The sequence below is a fragment of the Dasypus novemcinctus genome, chromosome 31, assembly GCF_030445035.2.
Source record: "Dasypus novemcinctus isolate mDasNov1 chromosome 31, mDasNov1.1.hap2, whole genome shotgun sequence".
Classification (NCBI taxonomy): Eukaryota; Metazoa; Chordata; class Mammalia; order Cingulata; family Dasypodidae; genus Dasypus; species Dasypus novemcinctus.
In genome coordinates this window covers 32046350-32071803 of record NC_080703.1, presented here as the reverse complement: position 1 = coordinate 32071803, position 25454 = coordinate 32046350, and the positions used below count along the sequence as shown (strand labels likewise).

At 36.1% G+C, this 25454-nt stretch overlaps 1 protein-coding gene across 3 annotated transcripts in view; it reads right to left on the bottom strand.

The window, feature by feature from the left end:
- The window catches only part of NGLY1 (N-glycanase 1), a 92514-nt gene that overhangs the window by 53649 nt on the left and 13411 nt on the right, over window positions 1–25454 (bottom strand). Inside the window, exon 3 of one of the 3 annotated variants that reach the window (XM_058290761.1) lies at window positions 18238–18483. In XM_058290761.1, the coding sequence (XP_058146744.1) occupies window positions 18238–18483 (246 nt within the window). The remainder of the gene's footprint in view (window positions 1–18237; window positions 18484–25454) is intronic. The other 2 variants (XM_058290762.1, XM_058290763.2) reach the window with 2 other exon arrangements.

Here is a 25454-nt window from a genome sequence, read left to right as displayed (position 1 = left end):
ATCTTTTGTTTTTTACCTCTTGTCATTTTGGATAATGTTTGATTTGCCTTTTAAATTTAGAATTTGGTTTTAAATACAAAATTTCTGCTTAATAAATTTTAAATGAGAGCTTTAATCAACCTTGATTTCAATAAACCAATTTCTTGCAAAAATAACTTTTTTCTATTTATAAAGTAATCCATGTTGCAAAAAATGTTCAGAAAATGCTGAATGGTATAAATAATATGAAATCTCTCATAACTTCGCTACTTAGAGGAAATTGTGGCTGTGTGTTTATGGCTTTCCAGACCTTTTAAAAATGAATATATATATATGTTTTCAGAAAGAAAACCGGAAATATTATATACATAAACACCTTATGGAGTTCCCAGTTTCCTTTCCTTTCCATATAATAATTCTCTTCAGTCAAAATAAGACTACCTCATCATTTTTAATTTTGTTAAGTATGCTGATAAAAAGAAGTATTGCAATTTAAATAATTTTCTATTGAAGGACATGTAGATGTATTTTACCATTAAGAGTAGAAGCAGGTTTATGAACCAGAAACTGGACATTTAACTCTCATGTCCAAAAGGGGTGCTCTCCTCTTACAAAGAGCACACACAGATCCAGACTGAGAGATTGTCTTGTTGAAATTATATTAGCTTATGTACTACCTTATTTTATTATTTACCATTGTAACTCTAATGATACTATATTATTTTATAATTTCAATGAAATAATCTCAAATGATGATTATTTCTTTAAAATTTCAGGGGTTTTTAAACTGGTGTCCATAAGTTTGAACTGAAATTCAAAAAAGCACTCTTCTTGTAGGGATGTTGATGTGGGTGTGATATATTTATCAAATAATGCACAGTATAGTGTGGACTTAGTAAGGGGTCTGAGGTTCTCACCTGACTGGCAAAGGGATCTATGGAACAAAAAAGGTTAAGAACCCCTGCTTTAAGTGAATACATATATACCTATATACATGAATGGACAGTAATTTTTTGAGGAATGAAAGAGCTGATGAAAAGTCCTTAACAATTTCATATTCATTTTAAAAGTAGCTCATATGCTAAATAAAAGCATACATTTAAGACCAGCTGTGTAATAACTGCCAAATGCAAATTTTCAGCAAATCATACTTTAAAACAAAATCTTTTCAACCTAGATTAAGTTGCAAAATTGGAAACATAATGTTTCTACATTTTATGGTTCTATATCTTTGAAAAATTGCCCTTGCTGTTTCAAATTTGCTTTTGGAAGACACAGGATATAAAATATATAATGGGTTATCATGAAGTTATTTGCTTTAGGAACAAAAAAAACTCAGTATAAATAACAGGAAATTTAAACATCAGTTGGATTATCAGTCATTAATGAAATGCAAATTAAAACCACAATGAGATACCATTTCATAGCCACTAAAATGACTATAATAAAAAAGACAGTAACAAGTGTTGGTGAGGATATGGAAAAACTGGAACCTTAATATTTGCTGGTGAGAATATAAAACGGTACAGCAACTTTGGAAAACAGGTTGGCAATTTCTTAAAACATTAAATATAAACTTACCATTGTATGGTGAGTGAATATATCTCAATAAAACTGTTTTTAAAAAGCAAAAAAACTATAAACACCATACAACTACTAGGAATCTACTCAAGAAAAATGAAAACACATGTCCACAGAAAGAATTGTACATGAATGTTCATAGTTGCATTATCTGTAACAGGTACATGATGGAAACCCTAATGTCCATCAATGGATCAATGGATAAATAAAATATGGTATACCTATACAATGGAATAGTATTCAACAGTAAAAAGGAATAACATTGATACAACCTAAAATATGGATGAACTTCAAAAATATTTTAAAAAATTAAACATAGGTAAACATAGGTAAAAGACTGAATATTAAATAACTCCATTTACAAGAAATGTGCAGAAAAAGTAGATTTAGAGAGCCCAAAAGCAGACGGCAGTAGACATTGAACAAAAAGGAAGTTAAGAGAATTTTTCAAGGTACTGGAGTTGTTTTAAAACTGGAATGGTGATGGTTGCACAACTCTATAAATCTGTTAAAAATCAGTGAATTGTACGCTTACAAAGGGTGAATTTTATGGTATTAAATTATACCTAAAAAAATCTTTATAAAAATATCAATCAGAAATCCACATAACAGATAAATTAATACTACTAAATACTGATCAATGACAAAAATTGATTGTTAACACAGGCCAATTAGGCATAAAGACAGCTGACTTTCAACTATGGCATGATCTGACTACCCCATCCTCAGGTCACAATTTAGCGGATCAATGTCTCTGGGAACCTTTCTATGACTTTGACATGTCACAGCACATATCACAGAATATTATAATTTCCTATTATTAATAACGTATCTGGACAGCCCCAACTAATCTAAGTTCCATGAAGGGATTATGCCTACCTTATTCACTCCCAACCATATCTCTAGTACCTAGGAGAATGAATGAATGAATGAATGAATGAACGAAATAAAGAACTGACATAGTCTACTTTGAGCCAGGAAAGAGCATTTCCTCTAAATCAGCAAATTCTATGAAAATGAGATAAAAAGATAAAAAGCACTTATAGAGGAAAAAAAAAGGTCAGTGAGCCTAAAGTCTTCAACATATAGTTATTCTTCATGATTAAAACAGAATAAAGGGAATGGAAAATGGAACAGGTAGATTTTAGCAGTTGGTAGAGAGCCCAGAAAAGATTTAAAAAACAAACAAGAAACCAAGGAGATATGTAAATTTAGTAAGGAAAATAATTTAAAAGAATTAAGAATCAAATAAAGTGGAGAAATCATATGGTGACAGGACTGAATCTAGCATAACACTCAGCTATTCAGAAAAGTGCTCTAGACATACCAGGCGACCAATGATTGTTTATTCAAATAGAATGACGGCAAAGATATGAAGAAAATCACCTTAGGAGAGGTATGTGTAGGTAAACTGCTCTCATTTTGTTGAATGCTAAGACTCAGAATATAAAAATAAACAAAAGAGTAAAATATGTGTTTGGGTAAGAACCAGAAGAAAGCAATTAGGGGATGAATTACAGGCATTTTTCCACTCTAAAATAGGGCTCCCTTTTCAATAAAGGACCAAGAATAAATATTTTAGACTTTTGGGGCCAAACGGTCTGTCACTACTACTCTGCTGGTGTAGCATGAAAGCATCCACAGTCAATGTGTAAATGAAGAGCAGGGCTATGCTTCAGTAAGACTTTCACAGAAACAGGCAGCACACCAGATTTGGTCCATGGGCCATAGTTTGCTAACACCTGCTCTAAAAAAAATGGTCTTGATTATGAAGAAGTTGTCCGTGAAATAAACGCAAGTTAGGGAAGAAAGCAAATTTAATGACAAAAAAAGAAAACTATGAGTGTTCCCATGTTTTATTTTTTTGTTTTATTTCCATTATCAGGCATCCTAGATCTCAACTGTTTTGTCTTCCCAGCATCCCCCCCAAACTACACACACATATATACTTTCTTTTACAATATGCCCCTTTGCCACCCTAGCCATGATCTGCAATATGTCCATAAAGTTGCCTCCCCCAAATTTAAGCAAATATTAAGCAAATATTAAAAATGACATGCTATTGACAAGAACCAGAAGGATCATTTCACTTATAAAGATGAACTTTTTTTTTAACCAATCCTAGAGGGTTTTTGAATTGTGAACATTAGCTATCCCCATAGTATGAAAACCTATTAGAAGAAATTCCAGTGAAGTTTAAAAGGTGGGTGCAGCGTTCAACAGGACCTAAATGTCAGGCAGAACGGTTTTTCTGGGTTCAAAATAAGGCTTTCTTTAATGACCTCCACCTACCCTCACCTTCTTCATATGCGATTAAGAAAGGCCTGTCATATGAAGAAAAACTGCTGGTGGCAGTTTGATATTGTTAATGAATCCCAAAAAGAGATATTGGATTATGTTTGTAAACTGGTCTGCTCCTCCAGGCATATTAGACTGCACTGGATTTGGAGGTTTCACTTTTACTTGATTAAATTATGATTAGGGCTTTGATTGAGCCATGTCTGTAGGATGCTGAGTCCCTGCCCCCTTGGTGGGCGGGCACTCAGAAAACGACAGAGGATTTTGAGTTTTGATCCTGGAGCCAGGCAGGTAAACACACAGAGAAGCAGATATGAGAGGAAGGAGAGAAGGCTCCATTAGACATGGGAGAAGCCCCAGGAAGAGAGAGCCTGATAGTCTTCAGCTGACCTTGTGGAAAGACCAGAGCAGCTGAGCCCAGAGAGAAACAAACCCCAGAAGAGAGAAGAGGCTTATCCCAGCCTACAGCTGATACTGGAAGGAGCTGGGACCACGGAGCCTCAAGAGGAAGAGGAAGCCTGGGCCCTGGCAGACGTCGGCGGCCATCTTGCTCCAGCACGTGGCCAGACTTTGGTGAGGGAAGTAACTTACTCTTTATGGCCTGGTAACTGAAAACTTCTACCCCAAATAAATACCCTTTCATAAAAGCCAACAGATGTCTGATATTTTGCATCAGCTCCCCTTTGGCTGACGAATACAGGCCCCAATAGCCCTGCCATGGAAAAGCTCTGTGAAAGAGCTCAGGAAGAGTTATTAATATGAAGACGCATGATGTGATCCACAAGAGGCTGAAGCAGCACGGGCCATGGTTTTTAGGAAGCAACCCCTGGGCAGCAGAGGGATGGCAGCCAGTGGAGTAGAGGACGGTGAGGACAGGAAGCATCAAAGCAGAAGGACCTCAGGGGGCAAGTAACAGCACATGCTACTAGGGAGGCTAATCCCTCTACTTGGCCCCTCCCTCCATAGCTCAGGGCTCCTAGCTTTAAGAATCACTGGGAAGAAAGGGTTTGGGAAATGATTAGACTTTTAGCTAATCTACTTAGGGAGGGCTCAAAGCATTAAGTTTTAGATGGATTTTGTAAAAATTGCAATGGTAACAAAAACTAGGGCCTAGAAATTGAGAGGTACCTCTTTAGATATCCTGCCCAACAGAAAATCAATGCAAAAACCTGTATTTACAATAGAAGACCATGCTGAGGCTTGTTGCAATGCTGAAAGGAGATGGCACACACATATGGACAAGCACACTCGCTGGTTACATGTCACACTTAATGTCTGAGACGGCATATCCACTCCACCCTTTGTCCCATAAACAGATAAACTGAGAAATAGTAATAACTGTTTACTTTCTACAAGAGATCACTGAATACTTTGGTTAAATATGTTTGTAGCTCTAGCACTACTTCTAACCAAAATCTTAGGGGATACGCAGATGAAAGTAAAGAGATTTATTTTAAAGGCATAATTAAAAAGAATAAGAGGAAAGACAACAGCAACACAATTTCAAAAGCTAGAAAGAAGATGAATAAATGCAAACTAGCTCAGCAGATCCTGGAAAGCTGAATTCTATATTGGTTCTGTTAAAAGCTGAAGAGCAGTCTGATTTAGAAGGTCAGGTGGTATCTCTGGAACAGGGGTAAAGGCAAACCAAAACTAAGACAACTGGTTGAAAGTCTGTTTGAGGAGGAGTCGGCGACACCGTCACTGACAGGAGGACTGCCAGGAGTCGATCTTTAGGGAAAGAGCTTCACCTGATGCCTTGATTTGGACATTTTTCTCTGCCTTAGTACTAGAAAAATGAAATTAATGGATTGCACTTTAATGTCTTAAAGGATATTGTGGCCACACTATGGCCAGGGAAATGTTAGTACGAATCTGTAATTTCTGGGGAGAAGTTTTCAGAGTTACTCTGCCATTCACCCCAGTGACCACCGAAGTTCCGGGCTGAGGGATCTGTTGGTACACACTGTGAAACGAGAATCACTCGGAAGACAGCCATCAGCAGACCCGTGAAAGGCTGTGCAGTGTCAGTGAGACCTAAACCTTTGTAACTTTGAGAAAAATAAAACCTGGATTGAAAAATACGATATTAGGAAGTGTTTCAGGAACTGACTCTCATTGACCTATTATTTTTCCTTGATCCCTAAGGTCTCCCATATACCACCCTTGTAATGTCAAAGGTACAATGGCTGCAGCCAATACAGAACTCCCTTTCCTGATTTAAGTCGGCCTGCTTTCTGAATCACTAGTGTCCAGAGAAGTCCATCTCTCATGTGCTTGGAGTGACTTCAGTCACCATGGTGAGGGACTAAAAACCTATCTGTAACCTCAGCAGGAAAGCAACAGTCCACAATCTCGTTTTCCTTGCTTCACTCCAGCAACTATATTTCTTTAGGTGAAATAAAATAACATAGATCTTGTTTAACTGATAAGTTTTAAGGATTTTAGTTTTGCTCTCAGCAAATGTATAATGAGAAGGAAACAATTCACATGGCCTAGAGGGGAGAGAACAGGTAACACTGCACTAAGATCCTGATGTGATTCCCTAACAGGCAGGCAGCCCTGCATTCTAACAATTACTCCTCTAGAGGACCTAAAGAGACACAGAGACACCAATACGGCACTGTATCCCTTGTTAATTTAATTTTAAAGTTATTATTTAAAAGAGAAAATCACAAGCCTGATCTTCCTTGGGTGCATGATTAAATTTTGCAGGTTGAATAGAACATAAATCTGGCCCAAATAACTTTCACCACCATTTTTTGAGTACCAATATATTCCAGTATTTTATACCTTAAAGGAAAAGCTTACTGACAAATTTCAATATCAGTCATTATCACCTTGTCATATATTTCTAAATTTTACTTGATAAAGTTTTAACCAAAAAAAATTGTACTAGCTGTAAAGCTCACCTCTACTTAGTATTCATCTAGTTTATATGCAGGATGAATATTTCTTGAATCTGTCACTCCCTGACTGTTCTATTCTAATTTTCAGTTAGTATCCTCACCCAAAATGGAAGATAGGAGAAAGTAACTTACGTACTGTACAATAGCAAGGAGTGATAAAAACTTAAATAACAAAATAATTTTTTAAAATTCTGCATATAAGTGATTCATGGATAATCAAGAGTTAGCTATAAAAAACAAGATTCATTCTAATTTTCTCCCAACTGTGTTAAGGAATAAGGAAAAAGAAATTTTGCTTTAAGGACTAGAAATATTGTTGATATGAACTAGCCTATTAAGAGCCTAAATCTTTAAGAAAAACTTAATTTTCTTCTAAACTCTGAAATGGTTTTGGCAATAGAATGATTTTATTTTTAGTGGAGTCTCCAGAGGTTTCCTGGTGGTTGACAGAGTTTTAAAAACTCCAAACTATACATGAATTGCAAGATTAGGAATCAATAAAAAAGAAGAGAAGGAAAGAGAAAGGAGGGTAAAGATTGACAAAAAATGTGAATGGGTTTTCTCAGCCAGAACACTGATTAGATACTACTTAGTCTAATAAAGAGTTATTTTATAAAACAAAATGTTTTCATTCCTCATATATTTGATAAAACTGGATAATACTGTACATTTTATTATTATTTTTTGAGGTATCAGGGACTGGGGGTTGAACCTGGAACCTCGTATGTGGGAAGCCTATGCTCAACCACTGAGCCACATCAGCTCCCCTGAGTTGTTTATTGTTTGTTTTGCTTGTTTTGTTTTTGTTTTTCCAGGAGGCACTGGGAACCAAACCCAGGACCTCCTGTGTGGGAGGTGGGTGCTCAACTACTGGAGCCACAATTTTAAACCGTTAAGCAACACAGAGATTCAACAGAAGATAAAGTAGGAAATCGTAAAAAATGTATTCTCACACTGTAATTAGAGAACTCTTAAGTAAGGGTATTAAAAACCACGGAAGATTTTACATGTGCTTCGGTATCCTTATCAGTTAACTGCAAAACTGATGGAGCCTCCAAGATGGAATGAACATGCTCCAAGGGCGGTGCACAGCAGAATCCACTGGACTGCTGCTTAGATTTCTTATTTACCCCTCTTCATACGACTGATGTTTAAGGTTCATAACACATTAGCATAGATGTATATAATTTGTAAATAAATAGACATTTATTGGGATATGTACACAAAACTTTATTAATGATAAGATGTTCAATAAGAAAGGAATGGAGGCCACTGCTCTAAGGGCTGGAATGATTAGGGTTACTATTCTACCACACTAAAAGTGCTTAGTCCCATTTATCTGCGACTCTGTGAAAACTTTATATATGAACCGAGCAGCTCAGATTCTTTACAGAAATTATTATTACTAAGGGCAAAACTTTAAAGTCTTTCACAGTTTACAAAGTGTTTACATATGCTATCTCATATGATGCCCATAACTATTTAACATCATTATTATTTGACCTGAGTACACAATAAGATTTTTCTACGTATTAATAAATACTAGATGTTTTTGTTACTAATTATCAACACTAGCTGTGAAGCTAATGAGAGGGAAAATATTTTAAAGACTTAAAGGTTAACCTAAGTCATCTGCACAAAGGACTATGTATGCTAGAGGAGTTAATCTCTTATACACACACACACATACACACAAATGCTCAAACCACTGGAGAAGAATTATATAAAGGGACAATAACTTTCTTTCTTTCTTCTCTTGCCAGCCTAACCACCTTCATTTGTTATTTTTCAAGGACAAGCTTGGGCCCTTCCCAGTGTAGACAAAGGAATGACAGCTAATCATTTGACTCACCATTACCAGGGAGGCGAGGTTACAGGCTCTGAAACTATCCAGATGGGAAAGATAAAGGGTAGATTTAATAACTGACTCAAAGTAGGTAGATATAAATTTAAGCTGGCTACTGATAAAATTAACCATAGAAAAATTATGAAAATTTTCTAACAGTGAAAATTTATGAAAATCTTTAAGGACCTCTATCAGAAAGGATTTTCGTAAACAGGATTTATTTCCTACTAATGGGATAACTTAAGAGTACAGGAAACCCTGTAAGATATCAGAAGTTCGGCTCAGTTCTTCACAAGTATCTGTGTATATACTAATGCTGTGGATTGAATCATGTCCCCCACAAAAACATGTTCAAGGCCTAACCTCCAGTCCTACGGATGTGAACACATGTGTAAACAAGATCTTTGAAAATCTTACTGAAATGAAGCCAAATTGAATCAGACTGGCCGTTAATCCAGTATGACTGGTGTATTTAAAAGCAGAAATTTTGGACACAATAGTAGGAGACAGGAGAAGCAGGCAATGAGGGAGAGTTACATGATGGAGGTAGAGAAGAAGCTCTAGACTACTGGAAAGCCACCACCAGAATGTTACAGACTTCAGAGAAAGTATGATTCTCCTGAAATCTTGAATTTGGACTTCTAGCCTCCAAAACTGGAGGCAATAAATTCTATGGTTTAAGCCAACTAGTCTGCAGTACTCTGCCAGGGCAGCCTGGCGAACTAAGGCAGCTAATAACTTCACTATTTTGCTACCGGCAAATCAATGCATCGTTGTTTACACTGAACCTAAAGAAGTGGATTTTTAAATGAATTGAGATGTTGATAATTGCAGGTTGCTGGAATTAATAATCCCCATGGTGAAAAGCAGCAGACGAAAGTTAGATCAAAAGTGTCAATGTGGTAGAGGAAATCTACTAATTTGATGACCATACTCTTGTCCAGCAAGTCCATTACTTTGTTTTAGGTTACAAGTACATACTTTAGGGAGACGCTGGAGACCTGGGACCTGGAGCAGCACGGAGGTGGTGAATAAAAAAACAAAAAATGGGAAAGAAGCAGAATGGAAAGAATAAAAAAGTTGAAGAGGCAGAGCCTGAAGAATTTGTGGTGGAAAAAGTACTGGATCAACGTGTAGTGAACGGGAAGGCGGAGAATTTCCTGAAGTAGAAGGGATTTACAGATGCTGACAGTACTTGGGGGCCTGTAGGAAATTTAGGTTGCCCAGGGTTAACTGAAGTATTTCTTAATTCCCAAAAAGATGGTAAAGAAAGAGATGGTACAAAAAGAAAATCTTTATTTATCTGACAGTGAATCTGATGACAACAAACCAAAGAAGAAAAGAGATGATGCTGACAAACTAAGAGGCTTTGCTAGAGGTCTGGATCCTGAATGCGTAACTGTGCCAGAGACAGCGGTGGAGAGTGCTAACGTTTCGTATGAAATGGGGAGTCAGATGAGGCAGACTTGGTGCTGGCAAGAGGCAAACGTGACATGTCCTCAGTCTGTAATTGCTTTTTTCAGTGACTGAGCATGTCTTCCATGGCTTTTTTTTTAACTTAAGAATTTTAAAAAGACACTTAGATTACATAAATGATACATAAAAAATGTAGGGGATTCTATATGGTCCACTTCCTACCCCTTCCACACTTCCCCACATTAACAACTTTTTTATGAAAAGACACTAACCTGGCTTTCTTGTCCAGAAGATGAAGCTCAGTAATTGTTTGCATTGCTTTTTACATATATTTATAGATATATAATACCTGGGTCTACATTAGTGTGAAGAATTTCTAATGGAAATCAAGTTTGACATGTTAGTTATCAAGTAGTATTGGGGAGTTGTTGTTAGGGATTTTTTGGGGGTTTTGGTTTTTGTTGTGTGTTTTTTTACATAAGTTCACTGGTTACTCTGCACAAATAAAAACATTCTGTAGTTACTTCATTTATCAGAAAAGAACATTTGATACCATGGTATATTTCCTCTGCATTAGAGAAAAGCTTTTATAAATGTGGGAAAATTTTTCTAGCCATTACTAAGTTAGAACTTGTGTTTAAACCATATATGCCCAAGAACAATTCTGGAGATTTCTTGTTTGTTTGCTTGTGTGTGCATGTATATAAATACATACGTAATTTTTATTTTTGTTTATCTTTTTTTTCACATTCACCAAAAAACCATTCAAAATAAAAATGGCATTTCACAACCATAGATAAGTCCATTTTGTTTCTGGGATGCCACCATTCTTAGCAAACCAAGAAATCACTTCAAGTTAAACTGAAATTTTCGTTAAGTCATAAACTTTCAAATAAAATAACTGATTCAGTAATTAAGTGGACAATTTAAATAGAATACAGATAATTTAAATTACATAATTTAGGGAGTGGGTATAGCCCAGTGGTCTGAATGCCTGCTTCCCATGTACAAGGTTCCAGGTTCAATCCCCAGTATCTCCTTAAAAAACAACAACATAATTTAAAGCAGCCAGATCAAAATCCATTGTCTGTATCTCTAGTCATATAAATGCAAAATATTTGCAAACTCTGAGAGGAAAATCTGCCACCACCAACAATCTCCCAACCCAGATGAGAAAACAAGGTAAAAACTGTTGTTTTCATTATCCAAGCAAGGCTTAGTTAAATGAGCATTTAAAGGTTCCTTCTAGAGAGCCATTTCTTTATGGAACATTGAAATCTTAATCAGATGAAACCTTAATCAGATGGTTAGGGATGTGATGGTTTAGGACCTGTTGGCATAAATGGGTAAACAGACTTTTGTAATCTAAACTAGTGATCTGCATGTTTTTTCTTTATCCCCAATGCATTCCTTGCATGTAGGCTGTCTTCTCAGGATTTGGATTACTGGTTCAGCAGAGGCCAGGAAAAACAATGACTTCAAGTAATCAGAATGTTACCCAACTGTATATTGTTTATTTTATTGTAAATACTGGTGAACAGTGGTTAATAAATAGTTTTAAATGTTTTTTAAAAAGCATATACTTTAGGGAACAGATGTGGCTCAAGCAGTTGAGCACCTGCTTCCCATATGGGAGGTCCTGGGTTTGGTTCCCAGTGCCTCCTAAGAAAAACAAAACCAAACAGTAGGCAAAACAAATGAAAAACAAAACAAAACAAAACAAGGGAGCCAATGTAGCTTACTGGTTGAGCGCCGGCTTCCCACATACAAGTCCTGGTTTCAATCCCCAGTCCCCAGTCCCTTAAAAAAAAAAAAAAGTATATACTTTAAGTTTATTGAGCCTTGACTTATGTCCAGCATATGGTCTCTTGAGAATATATATCCCACTGCTGTCCATTAGGTCCAGTTCATTTACCATGTTAATCAAGCTCTTAATTTCCTTATTTATCCTCTGTCCAGATGTTCTATCTAATTCTAAGAATGGAGTGTTGAAATTTCCAACCATTATCCCTTCAGTTTTGCCAGTGTGTTTCTCATGTCTTTTGGGGCACCTATTTAGGGGCATAAATAATTATTATTATTTTTTTTTTTGGTAATTTGTCCCTTTTATTAATATATAGTAACCTTCATTTCTTCTAAAAGTTTTGCATTTAAAATCTTCATCAGTTATTAGTATTGCTACTCCCACTTCTTTTTATTGCTATTTGCATGTAGTATCTTCTTCCAACTTTTTACTTTTAGCCTGATTGTGTCCTTGAGTCTAAGGTGAGTCTCTTGAAGACAAGAATTAGATGGCTCATGTTTTTTTAAAATCTATTTTATCAGTCTATATCTTTAACTGGGAGTTCAATCCATTAACATTCAGTGTTCCTACTGTAAAGTTGTTACTTACTTTGTCCATTTTATCCTTTGCCTTTCTTTTGTCATATCTTACTATTGTCTGTCTTCTAACCTTTTCAGTTTCTCTTATTTTCTTCATTCTATACTCTTCCCCAGGCTTCTCACCATGTCTTTTCCTTTCAAGCTTAACACACCCTTTAATCTCTCTTGTAGATCCAGTCACTTGGTAACATACTTTCTCAGTTTTTGTTTGTCTGTAAAGACTTTAAACTTGCCTTAATTTCTGAAGGATAGTTTTGTCAGATAAAGAATTCTTAGTTGGCAGCTGTTCTGTTTCAGTACCTTAAGTATATCATACCACTGTCTTCTTGCCTCCATGGTTTCTGATGAGAGATCAGCACCTAGCCTTTTTGAGGTTCCCTTGTAAGTAATACAGTGCTTTTCTCTTGCTGCTCTCAAAATCCTCTCTTTATCTTTGGTCTCTGATGTTCTGAATAGTAGATGTCTTGGAGTAGATTTATTTGGATTTATTTTGTTTACACTGTCCTCAGATATTGATGTCTTTCATAAAGGGTTGGAAAATTTTCAGTATTTCTTCAAGGATTCTTTCTGCCCCTTTTCCATTCTCTTCTCTTTCTTGGATACCTATTAACAAGTATGTTTGTGAGTTTCATGTTGTCATTCAATTCCCTGTTAAATTTTTTTGCATTCTTTTCTGTCTGTTCTGTCTTTTCAAGTTCAAATGATTTATCTTCAAAATTGACTTGTTTGTTCTTCTAAAATTTCAGATCTGCTGTTAATATGCCTTTTCTTAAAACAAATCCATTTTACTGATATATATTAATAAAGCATACAATTCATCAAATACCAGATACCACTAAAGTACAATCAACGGTATCTGGTATAATCACATAGTTGGGTGTTCATCACTTCAATCACTATTAGAGCATTTTCATTATTTCAATAACAACAATAATAATAAACAAAAAACAAATAAAAAAATTTCTCACCTCCCAATCACTCTATGCTCCCCCCACTGTACATAGCTGCTGTTTCTGGCTATTCTATCCAAAGTGTATAATCAATGGCTTTTAGTACAATCACAATGTTGTACATTCATCATATCAAGAATTTAAAACAATTTCATTACTCCAAAAAGAAAGACTCCACACCCCTGAGCATTCCTTCCTCAGACCTATATAACCACTAATCTCATCTCATCTTTTTAAATTGATTTATATTTATCTAATATATTTTTAATCTCATCCATTGTGTCCTTCATTCCCTTAAGTTCTGTTACTTTTTTTGCAGGCTTTCAAATTGTTCTTCGTGTTCACAGTGTCATCTTAATATCATTTCTTAAGTCATATTTTCCCTCATCTCCTTAAATTTACTAAGGAGGTTTGTGTGAACGTCATTGATTAGTTGTTTTAAATCCCCGTGTCTTGTCTGGATTCTTCGTTTGTTCCTTTGGCTGGGCCATATATTTCTTTTTCTTAATATGAGTTATCTTATGTTGATATCTAGGCATCTGATTAGGGTGATTTTGCTCTGTTGATCAATTTCTCTCTCTTGCCTAGTGGTTTTATTTCACAGCTCTTCTTTGGTCTTTAGTTTAACTTTTTTCTAAAAGTTTAAGAACTCCTTGTGTTTAACTAGTCAAGACCGGCAGGGAGCCGCTAACCGGGCGTGACCACATCTATGGTGCCTGGGAGAGGAAACAGGAGAGCTTGTATTCCTTCACTTTCCCAGGTGGCCAGCAGGTGGCACTCCTCAGCAAACCCTTCCATGGGGAGGAATCCTTCAATTTCCACTAGCTCTTCGGAACCAGCAAGGTTGAGCAAGTTCGTAGTTACCTTCTACAAAGAGAAGCCACATTCAGCCCTCGGCCACACCCTCCCTCTTCCCAGGAGGGAATATGCCCTTTCCCCTCTCGGTTGGCTGCTTAGCAAGGCTGCGTGCCTTGGGGGTGGGGGATGGGCAGTGTTTGCAGCTGCGGGGGTATCAATTCACAGTTTTCGGTTTTTGATTTGGCCTCTCACTCTCTCAGTCCCCAGTCCCTCCCAGTGTGTACACACGGGTGCAGCACCCTCCTGGTCTGCAGGTCCCCAAACTAGCTCCCTCAGTTGACTTCTAGGTCTTTTCCATATTTTGCAAGAGAGCTATGCTCCACTTTAGCTACTCTGACACCATTTTCAATCTAGCCAGACATTTTTAATATCTAAAAACATTGAAATTATATAAAACACTTTCTCTGATCATAATGGAATAAAGTTGGAATTTAATAATAAGGAAAAAAAGGAAAAATTCTCAAATATATGGATATTAAATCAGTGGGTCCAAGAAGAAATTGCAAGAAAAATTATTAAATACTTCAAGACAAAAGAAATGAGAAAACAAAGTATCAAAATGTATGGGATACAACAAAGGCAGTGCTGAGAAAGAAAATCATCGCCCTCAATGCTTATATTAAAAAAGAAGAGCTGTAATCAAAGAACTAAATGTACACCTGGAGGAACTGGAAAAAGAACAGCAAACCAATCCAAAGGAGCAGAAGAAAAGAAATAATAAAGATTAGAACAGAAATAAATGGAGAATTTAAAAAAATAGAAAAAATCAACAGAACTAAAACTTGGATCTTGGAGAAGATCAATAAACCTTTAGCTAGATGAACAAAGAAAAAATAGATAAGATACAAATAAATAAAATCAGAAATGAGAAGGGGGACATTAGCACTGACCCAGCAGAAATAAAAAAGATCGTAAGAGTATACTATGAACTGTATGCCAACAAACTAAACAACAATGATGAAATGGGACAAATTTCTGGAAAAACACGAATAAACTACACTGACCCTAGAAGAAACAGAAGACCTCAACAAACCATTCACAAGCAATGGAATTGAAATAGTCATCATCAAACAATTCCCCAAAATGAAAACCCCAGGACCAGGTGGCTTCACAAGTGAATTCTATCCATCATTTAAAGAAGATCTAATAGCAATCTTGCTTAAACTCTTCCAAAAAACTGAACAAGAAGGAATTCAGTATTTAGAACTTCGTGCTACAAGTTCTAGCTAGAGAAGTTGGGCAAGAAAAAGAAAGAAAAGGCAACCAAATAGGAAAGGAAGAAGAAAAACGTTCACTATTTGCTGATATGATCACTTACTTAGAATCTCGAAAAATTCCTAACAAGACTATTAGAACTTATAGGCGATTTCAGCAAAGTGGTGGGATACAAGATTAACACACAAAAATCAATAATGTTTCTATACACTACCAATGAGCAGTCTGAGGAAGAAGTCAGAAAAAAAAATTCCACTTACAACAGTGACGAAAAGAATCAAATATTTAGGAATAAACTTAACCAAGGATATAAAGGACTTATATGAGAAAACTATAAAACATTGCTAGAAGAAACCAAAGAGGATCTAAATAAATGAAAGGCTATTCCGTGTTTATGGGTTGGAAGACTAAGTATTATTAAGATGTCAATTCCACCCAAACTTATCTATAGATTTAACACAAGTCTGATAAAAAATTCAAATATCCTTCTTTGTAGAATTGGAAAAGCCAACTATCAGATTTATCTGGAAGGGTAAGAGTCCCTGAAGAGCCAAAAATACCCTAAAAAAGAAGACTGAAGTTGGTGGACTCTCACTTCCAGACTTTAAAGCATATTATTCAGGTGCAGTGGTAAAAACGGCATGGTACTGGCATGAAGATAGACAGATTGACTAATGGAATCTAATTGAGAGTTCAGAAACAGACCCTCACTATCTAAGGCTGTCAAACTCAGGTCAGAACAGCCTATTTAAAAAATGGTGCTTGGAAAACTGGATATCCATATCTAAAAGAAAGAGAGAGAACTCAATTGCATAGTTAACATAAAAATTAATTCAAAATGGATCAAGACCTAAATAAAAAACTAGAACCATAAAACTCCTAGAAGAAAATACAGAGAAGCATCTTCAGGTCTTGTGGTCGACAGTGGTTTCTTGGACCTTACACCCAGGACACAAGCAACGACAACAACAAAATAGATAAATGGGACTGCCTCAAAATTAAATACTTTTGTATTTTAAACAATTTTGTTAAGGATGTGAAATTCAATGTGAAAAATATCTTTCAAAATCACATATCTGACAAGGGATTAATTTTCATGTTATAGAAAGAGATCATGCAATTGAATGACAAAGTGACAAGCAACCCAAATAAAAAATGGACAAAAGAATTGGATATTTTTTCCAAAGTAAAAATGCAAATAGCCAAAAGACACATGAAAAGATGTTCAACAGCACTAGCTATTAGGATAGCATAGATCAAAAACTACAATGAGATATCATATCAATATCAGAGTTGAATTGCCATTATTTAAAAACAAACAAAACAGAAACTACAAGTGCTAGAGGGGATGTGGAGAAATAAGAACACTCCTTCATTGTTGGCAGGAGTGTAAAATGGTGCAGCCTCTGCGGAAGATGATCTGGCGGTTCTTCAGGGACCCAAATATAGATCTGTCTATCCCGCTACCAGGAATATATTCAGAAGAACTGAAATCAAGGATGTGAACAGATATTTGCACACTGATTTTCATAGCGGCATTATTCATAATTGCTAAAGATGGAAACAACCTAAGTGTCCATTAATCAATGAATGAATAAACAAGATGTGGAATATTCATAGGATGGAATACTATTCAGCTGTAAGAAATCAAATGAGGAAGCACATGGCAACATGGAGGAACCTTGAGGATATTATGTTGAGTGAAATAAGCCAGACATAAAGGACGAATATTGTATAGTCTCACTGATATGAACTAAACACATGAGTAGAATTACGGAGTTGGACTATGAAGTGTAAGTTGGTGAGAGATGGAATGTGAGCTGAGAAGGGGGAGATGATGCTGGATGTACGTAGAAAGTTTAATAAGGTCAAATACAAATATGTGGTAATGGATGAACTTAATAGTAACACATTATAATGAGTGATTTATAGATGTGAGTGTGCCTGAAACAATTAATCTAGGGAGGTTGATGTTAGTTGGAGGACAGCTAGAGGCTAATATAGGGAATGTATAACAATGATTTTGACAGTAGACGAGGATTGCAATTAATAATATAAATATAGGAATATTCTATTACAAGGTATTGAGAATATGGTAATACATGGGAAAATATAATTAATGTAATTTATAGACTATAGTTAACACTGTAATGTTTCTTAAGAAAAGCAAAGAAGGTACTATATAAATGCAAAGGTGAAAAAACATATAGGGTTTGGTTTTGTGAGATACATATATGATTAAGCAATTTCTTCTCTTCATCTTTTTCATTAATAAGAACCTAACCACGTCATTTAACTAATATGTGTTCATTTGCATATCTTTCTGAACACCAGAGGAACAACTGAGTTAGGTGTCGAAGTAGATGAGATAAAAATGCCTGGACAGAATTTTTTAGGAGTAATGCTTCCATACCGTGCTGAGCTGCCTTTCTGTTACTTTATTTTTTGAATTTTAAATAAAGGTTGAATAAAAAGATATATACTAATTTGTTAACAGATTTAAGTAACAAGGCAACAGGCACATTTATAAATGATGAACAAAATTTAGGTTGTCTTAGAAGCAACAAGCAACAAATTAAGATTTTAAAGCATAAATAAAATAAGAGAAAGTTATGTTTTCCCTACTTTTGTTACAAATTTGCCAAGCTTTTAAAGAGCTGAGGAAATCCGGATATGTTAGAATTATAAAGAATCAAGAATAACTGGGGCAGAAATTCAAGAATACACCATAACACAATGCTAAAGCTTTTGCTATTTCAACATTTTGAATGGAACAGCTAATGAAGATTAATTCTAATATTACCACTGTAGGAGAGAGTGGATTTGATGACTGTACTTGAGTGTTCCTTGGGTGCTGGGTAAACCCAACAGGATTTGAAGAATGCACTGTAGGATGCTGGATATTGCTTGTAGGTTGTTCAGATAATTCTACTTTGTGGCTTTTCTTCGATCCATCCAATCTGCTACTTCTCTCCATGGCAATCAGGTCTCGAATTTTTTGCAGCTGCTCCACTGAAGCTTTTTTAGGAAAGATAAGATGTGTTTCTCCCTGGAATTTATAGAATTGGGAGAAATTTTAACCTTTGCTTTATACCGACAGTCAATATAATCTATATACAAAATCCGATAGTATAGAACGCATTGTATTTTAATGATCATTCTGTTTTCTTATCATTATAACGTTCTTTTTTATACAGAGATAAATGCTGAGTTATACATAAATTAAAAAATTAAGAAAATTTGTCCCCTGAGCATATAAGGCCTGACATATTTAATGCGGTTCAAAAGAACTTTAGAAAAATACTTTGTATTTTAGGAATAGTAAGTGAAAGACTCGTAACAGTTGCAAAAAATGCAGTCCTCGATTCTCTGAAACAGTATATGGCAGCACTACTATTCTCTATGAAATAGTGATATTCAAGATGTAACCATAAAAAGGATCAGGGTTCACATAAAACCAATGAGAAGTTATATAATAACTCTGAATCTTCTAAATTCAAGTCTTTAAAAAAAATAGCTACACATTTATGTCTGTGAATGGGCCCATTAATTTTCCCAAGATAACAAAAAGCACAACCTGCTAGTGAATAAGAAACTATGGTTTGTTAATAGTAGTACAAAGGTGGTTCAAATGAAACAAAATAAAACAAACCCAATTCTTTAGGTATTCTTTAATGAATATCCATAACATGATCAGAGTGCTTCAAGATACAATAAACATAATACTTTCCTCTAAAGTGAACTTAACCAACAACAAGTAACTAGAATAAGAAGAAAAAAGTGACAAAGAGAAGATATAACACCTGTGCAAAAATAACAACTAATTAACCTCCAAGAGCAGACAAAGAAGCTAAGGAACTGATTAAATTCGTCAAAATAAAGAGATGACCAGAAAGCAACAAAAATCTACGAACCAAACCAATAATCAGGAAAACATGGCTGAATCCAATCAACAAACCAATAAGCACGAAGGGGAGCAAAACTTGGCACAAGCAAGGAAAGATCTCAGAACATTTATCACCGACAAATTTGATGCAGTAATGAAAGAGGTTAACAACATGAAGACATCACTTGGAGGGGAAATTGCAGACATACGCAAAAACATAACAGATATGATGGGAATGAACACCACAGTTCAAGAAATCAAAAATACACTTGCAGCAAATATCAGCAGACTAGAAGAGACAGAGCAGAGAATTAGTGATGTGGAAGACAGTACATCAGAAATCAAACAGATAGTAGAAGGGGTCAATAAGAAGATAGAAAAAATCCAATTAGGATTTAGGGACCTGAATGACAATGCAAAACGCTCAAACATACGTATTATAGGCATTCCAGAAGGTGAAGAGAAGGGAAAGGGGTCAGAAAGAGTGTTGCAGGAAATAATGGCTGAAAACTTCCCAAATCTACTGAAAGAGACAGATGTACATATCCAAGAAGCACAGCGCACTCCACAAGTCATAAACCCCAACAGGCCCACCCCAAGACATATACTTGTCAAATTATCCAATGCTCAAGACAAAGAGAAAATCCTAAAAGCAGCAAGAGAAAAGAAAACCATCACATACAAGGGAAGCTCAATTAGATTAAGTGCTGATTTCTCTTCTGAAACCATGGAGGCAAGAAAACAGTGGTATGATATAGTCAAGGTACTAAAGGAAAGAAATTTCCAACCAAGAATACTTTATCCAGCTAAACTAGCATTCAAATATGATGGAGAGTTCAAAATATTTGCAGACAAACAGAAACTGAAAGAGTATACCAACAAGAAACCTCCCCTTCAAGAAATTCTAAAGGGAGTGCTGCAGGAAGAAAGGAAAAAACAGGAAAGGCAAAGTTGGAGGAGAGTATAAGACAAACAACAACAACAAAAAAGACAAAAAAAAATATACAAACAAAATATGACAAACACAAATCCAATCAAAGTATGGCTAACACAAATAATTCCTTGATAGTAATAACACTGAATGTCAACGGATTAAACTCACCTATCAAAAGATTCAGACTGGGACATTGGATAAGGAAATATGACCCATCCATATGCTGTCTACAAGAGACACATCTTAGACCCAGAGACGCATGGAGATTGAAAGTGAAAGGCTGGAAAACAATCATACAAGCTAACAATAACCAAAAAAAGGCAGGAGTAGCTATATTAATATCAGACAAAATAGACTTTAAATGTGAAACAATTGTGAGAGACAAAGAAGGATACTACATTTTAGTCCAAGGGAAAATCTGTCAAGAAGATCGAACAATCATAAATATCTATGCCCCTAACAAGGGTGCCTCTAAATACGTCAGGCAAACGCTGGAAAAACTAAGTGAAAGAATAGATACATCTACAATTATAGTGGGGGATTTTAATACACCACTATCAAATCTGGACAGAACATCTCAAAAGAGAATCACCAAAGAAACAAAACATCTGAATAGTATATTAGAGGAGCTCGATCTAATAGACATATATAGATCGCTACACCCAAACACAGCAGGATATACATTTTTCTCAAGCGCACATGGATCATTCTCCAAGATAGATCATATGCTAGGCCACAAAGAAAGGCTGAACGAATTCAGAAAGATTGAAATCATACAAAACATCATCTCTGACCACAGTGGAGTCAAGCTGGAGATTTGCAAGGGAAAGAAGCCCAGATTTCACACCACGATTTGGAAATTAAACAGCACACTCTTAGAAAAACAGTGGGTCAAAGAGGAAATCTCAAAAGAAATCAATGACTACCTTGAAACAAATGATAATGATAACACAACATACCAAAATTTATGGGATGCAGCAAAAGCAGTACTGAGAGGGAAGTTTATAGCCATAAATTCATATATCAAAAAAGAAGAAAGAGCAAAAATTGAAGAACTAACTGCACATTTGAAGGAATTAGAAAAACAACAACAAAGTAACCCAACAGGAAGAAGGAAGGAAATAACAAAGATAAGAGCAGAACTAAATGAAATAGAAAATAAGAAAGCACTTGAACAGATAAACAAGACCAAGAGCTGGTTTTTTGAGAAGATTAACAAAATTGACAAACCTTTAGCAACACTAACAAAGAAAAAAAGAGAGAAGATGCAAATACACAAAATAAGAAATGAGAAAGGCGATATCACCACTGACCCCACAGAAATAAAGACTATCATAAGAGGATATTTTGAAAAACTATATTCCAACAAAAATGACAATCTAGAGGAAATGGACAAATTCCTAGAAACACATAAACAGCCCATATTGACAAAAGAAGAAATTGATGATCTTAACAAACCAATCACAAGCAGAGAGATAGAATCAGTTATTAAAAATCTCCCAACTAAGAAGAGCCCAGGGCCAGATGGCTTCACAGGTGAATTCTACAAAACATTCCGGAAAGAACTGACACCAATCCTGCTGAAACTATTCCAAACCATCGAAACAGAAAGAACATTACCCAACTCCTTCTATGATGCCAACATTACCCTAGTACCAAAGCCAAACAAAGACATCACAAGAAAGGAAAATTACAGACCAATTTCTCTAATGAACCTAGACGCAAAAATACTTAACAAAATACTTGCTAATCGTATTCAACAACACATTAAACGAATTATACACGACGACCAAGTGGGATTCATCCCAGGTATGCAAGGATGGTTCAACATAAGAAAATCAATCAACGTAATACACCATATAAACAGATTGAGGGAAAAAAATCACATGATTATATCTATTGATGCAGAAAAAGCATTTGACAAAATACAGCACCCTTTCTTGATAAAAACACTCCAAATGATTGGAATACAAGGAAATTTTTTGAACATGATAAAGAGTATATATGAAAAACCTAAAGCCAATATTGTTTACAATGGAGAAATCCTAGACTCCTTCCCTCTAAACTCAGGAACAAGACAAGGATGCCCACTGTCGCCGCTCCTATTTTACATTGTCTTAGAAGTACTTGCTCGAGCACTGAGGCAAGAACCAGAAATAAAAGGCATTCAAATTGGAAAGGAAGAAGTCAAAATTTCATTATTTGCAGATGACATGATCCTATACATAGAAAACCCTGAGAGATCTACAACGAAGATTCTAGAACTCATAAATGAGTTTAGTAAAGTCGCAGGTTATAAGATCAATACGCAAAAATCAGTAGCATTTCTGTACACCAATAATGAGCAAGATCAGGAGGAAATCAAGAAACAAATACCATTCACCATAGTAAATAAAAAAATCAAATACTTAGGAATAAATTTAACTAAAGAGGTAAAGAACTTATACACTGAGAACTATACAAGATTGTTCAAGGAAATCAAAGAAGACCTAAATAAATGGAAGACTATTCCTTGTTCATGGATAGGAAGACTGAACATTATTAAGATGTCTATCCTACCAAAACTGATCTACACATTCAATGCAATCCCAATAAAAATCAATGCAGCCTTCTTTAAGGAACTAGAAAAACTAACTATGAAATTTATTTGGAAAGGAAAGAGACCCCGAATAGCCAAAGACATACTGAAAAAGAAAAACGAAATTGGAGGAATCACACTACCTGACTTCAAAACATACTATAAAGCTACGGTGGTGAAAACAGCATGGTATTGGCATAAGGAGAGACATATAGACCAATGGAATCGAATTGAAAGCTCTGATATAGAACCTCACATATACAACCACATAATATTCGATAAAGCCACCAAACCCTCTCAACTGGGAGAGAGTGGCCTATTCAACAAATGGTGTCTGGAGAACTGGATAGCCATATGTAGAAGAATGAAAGAGGATTACCATCTCACACCTTATACAAAGATCAACTCAAGATGGATCAAAGACCTAAATATAAGAGCCAAGACCATAAAAACCTTAGAAAGCAGTGTAGGGAAACATCTACAGGACCTTGTAGTAGGTAATGGATTTATGAATATCTCACCAAAAGCACGAGCAGCAAAAGAACTAATAGATAAATGGGACTTCCTCAAAATTAAAGCCTTCTGCACCTCAAAGGAGTTTGTCAAGAAAGTAAAAAGGGAGCCCACACAGTGGGAGAAAATATTTGGCAATCATATATCTGATAAGAAACTTATAACTTGCATATATAAAGAACTCCTATATCTTGAAAATAAAAAGATAAACAACCCATTTAAAAAATGGGAAAAAGACTTAAACAGACACTTCTCCGAAGAAGAAATACAAATGGCAAGAAAGCACATGAAAAAATGTTCCAAATCTCTAGCTATCAGGGAAATGCAAATCAAAACCACAATGAGATACCATCTTACACCCATAAGATTGGCAGCTATGAAAAAAACAGAAGAATACAAGTGCTGGAGAGGATGTGAAGGAAGGGGAACACTCATCCACTGCTGGTGGGAATGCAGAAGGATCCAACCATTCTGGAGAACAGTATGGCGGTTTCTCAAAAAACTAGCCATAGATTTGCCATATGACCCAGCAATACCACTGCTGGGAATATACCCAGCAGAACTGAAAACAAGAACACAAACCAATATATGTACACCAATGTTCATAGCAGCATTGTTCACTATTGCCAAAAGTTGGAATCAACCCAAATGCCCATCAACAGACGAGTGGATCAATAAAATGTGGTATATACACACAATGGAATACTACTCGGCTGTAAGAACAAACACACTACAAACACATGTGATAACATGGATGAATCTTGAGAACCTTATGTTGAGTGAAGCAACCCAGACATTGAAGGACAAATACTACATGACCTCAATGATATGAAATAAACAAGCTGCCCTAGATAGCAAGAGACTGAACGGTAGGCTTGCAGGAAATCGGAGGGTGGAGGAAGGATATGAGCCGATGTCTGCAGGGGTGGAATTTAAGACGAGATGGTGGTAAGTATGAACACAAAGAAGAGATAAAAGGGGGTCAAGGGGTTGCCTTTGCTTGGGGCTTTGCGGGTTTGAGGGTGGCTGGGGAGGGACGGATGGGTAACGTTGCCCAAAAGTGGGGGGAGGGAGGGGTAGCATACGAACCAGGAGAGGGTCAGGTGTTGGTGGAGAGTAAAATGCTGAGAAAATCATATCAAAATATAATAAAGAGGGTTACCTGTTTAGAATGCTCGGAGGGGAGGGTCTGATGCAGGACGGGCTCCTGGGGAATGTCTAAATGCTCATTCTGCCAGAGTGGGTGACACCATGGGGTAGAAACCCAAGTAGTGAGAGTGGGGGTGGACCCACATCCTGGGGAGGACTAATGCCATCCAATAGAGGGAACTGTATCCCTCGAGAGAAAGGGTGGCTCCCAGGGCATTGGGGCAGTTGAGCAAGTTAGGCCCTGAACACTATTCCATCTATCTCTGGAAGTGGCTCCTCAGGAAACGGAGGTTGGCTATCACTGAGGGCACCAAGGTGGAAGGGAAAATGGACGTTAAATGTGTGGAACCAAAGTAAATGGGGGGTAAGAGAGGAGTTTCTTGAGAGTACACAAGGATGGATATAAAACATGTAATATTACACCATAACATATAGGAGATGACAGACTGATAATGTAAACCATAATGTAAAACATAGGATAACTAAAAATGTAAAGAACTGTGTATCCTAAAGTATGCACCATAATGTAAGCACAGATGTCACCTTGTTAGAAAGCTAATGTCTCAGACTCTGTACATCACTTTAAGTAAATATGATATGAATAGGGCGTAAGAGTATCACTGTGGAAGGGAAAAGGTTTTCTGGTGGATGTGTGGGAGTGCTGTATATTATATATATACATTGCTGTGGTCTAGGACTCCTGTGAAGAAAAGATGAATAATTAGGGGGGGGGGGAAGAAAAAGATAGGATGTGGAATTTTTTCAAGTCAACATTCTTTATCTAAGTTCTTTATCTAACTTTATCCAAGTTCTTTATCTATCCTTTAAACTCATCGCTATATGCCATTCCCTAGTAAGGGACCATGACATTATATTGGGCTTCAAATTTCGGGGAGTTCTGGATCACAGAGTGTTTCAACAATGGCAATGGAGGGATACTGGTATGGGATACCAATGACA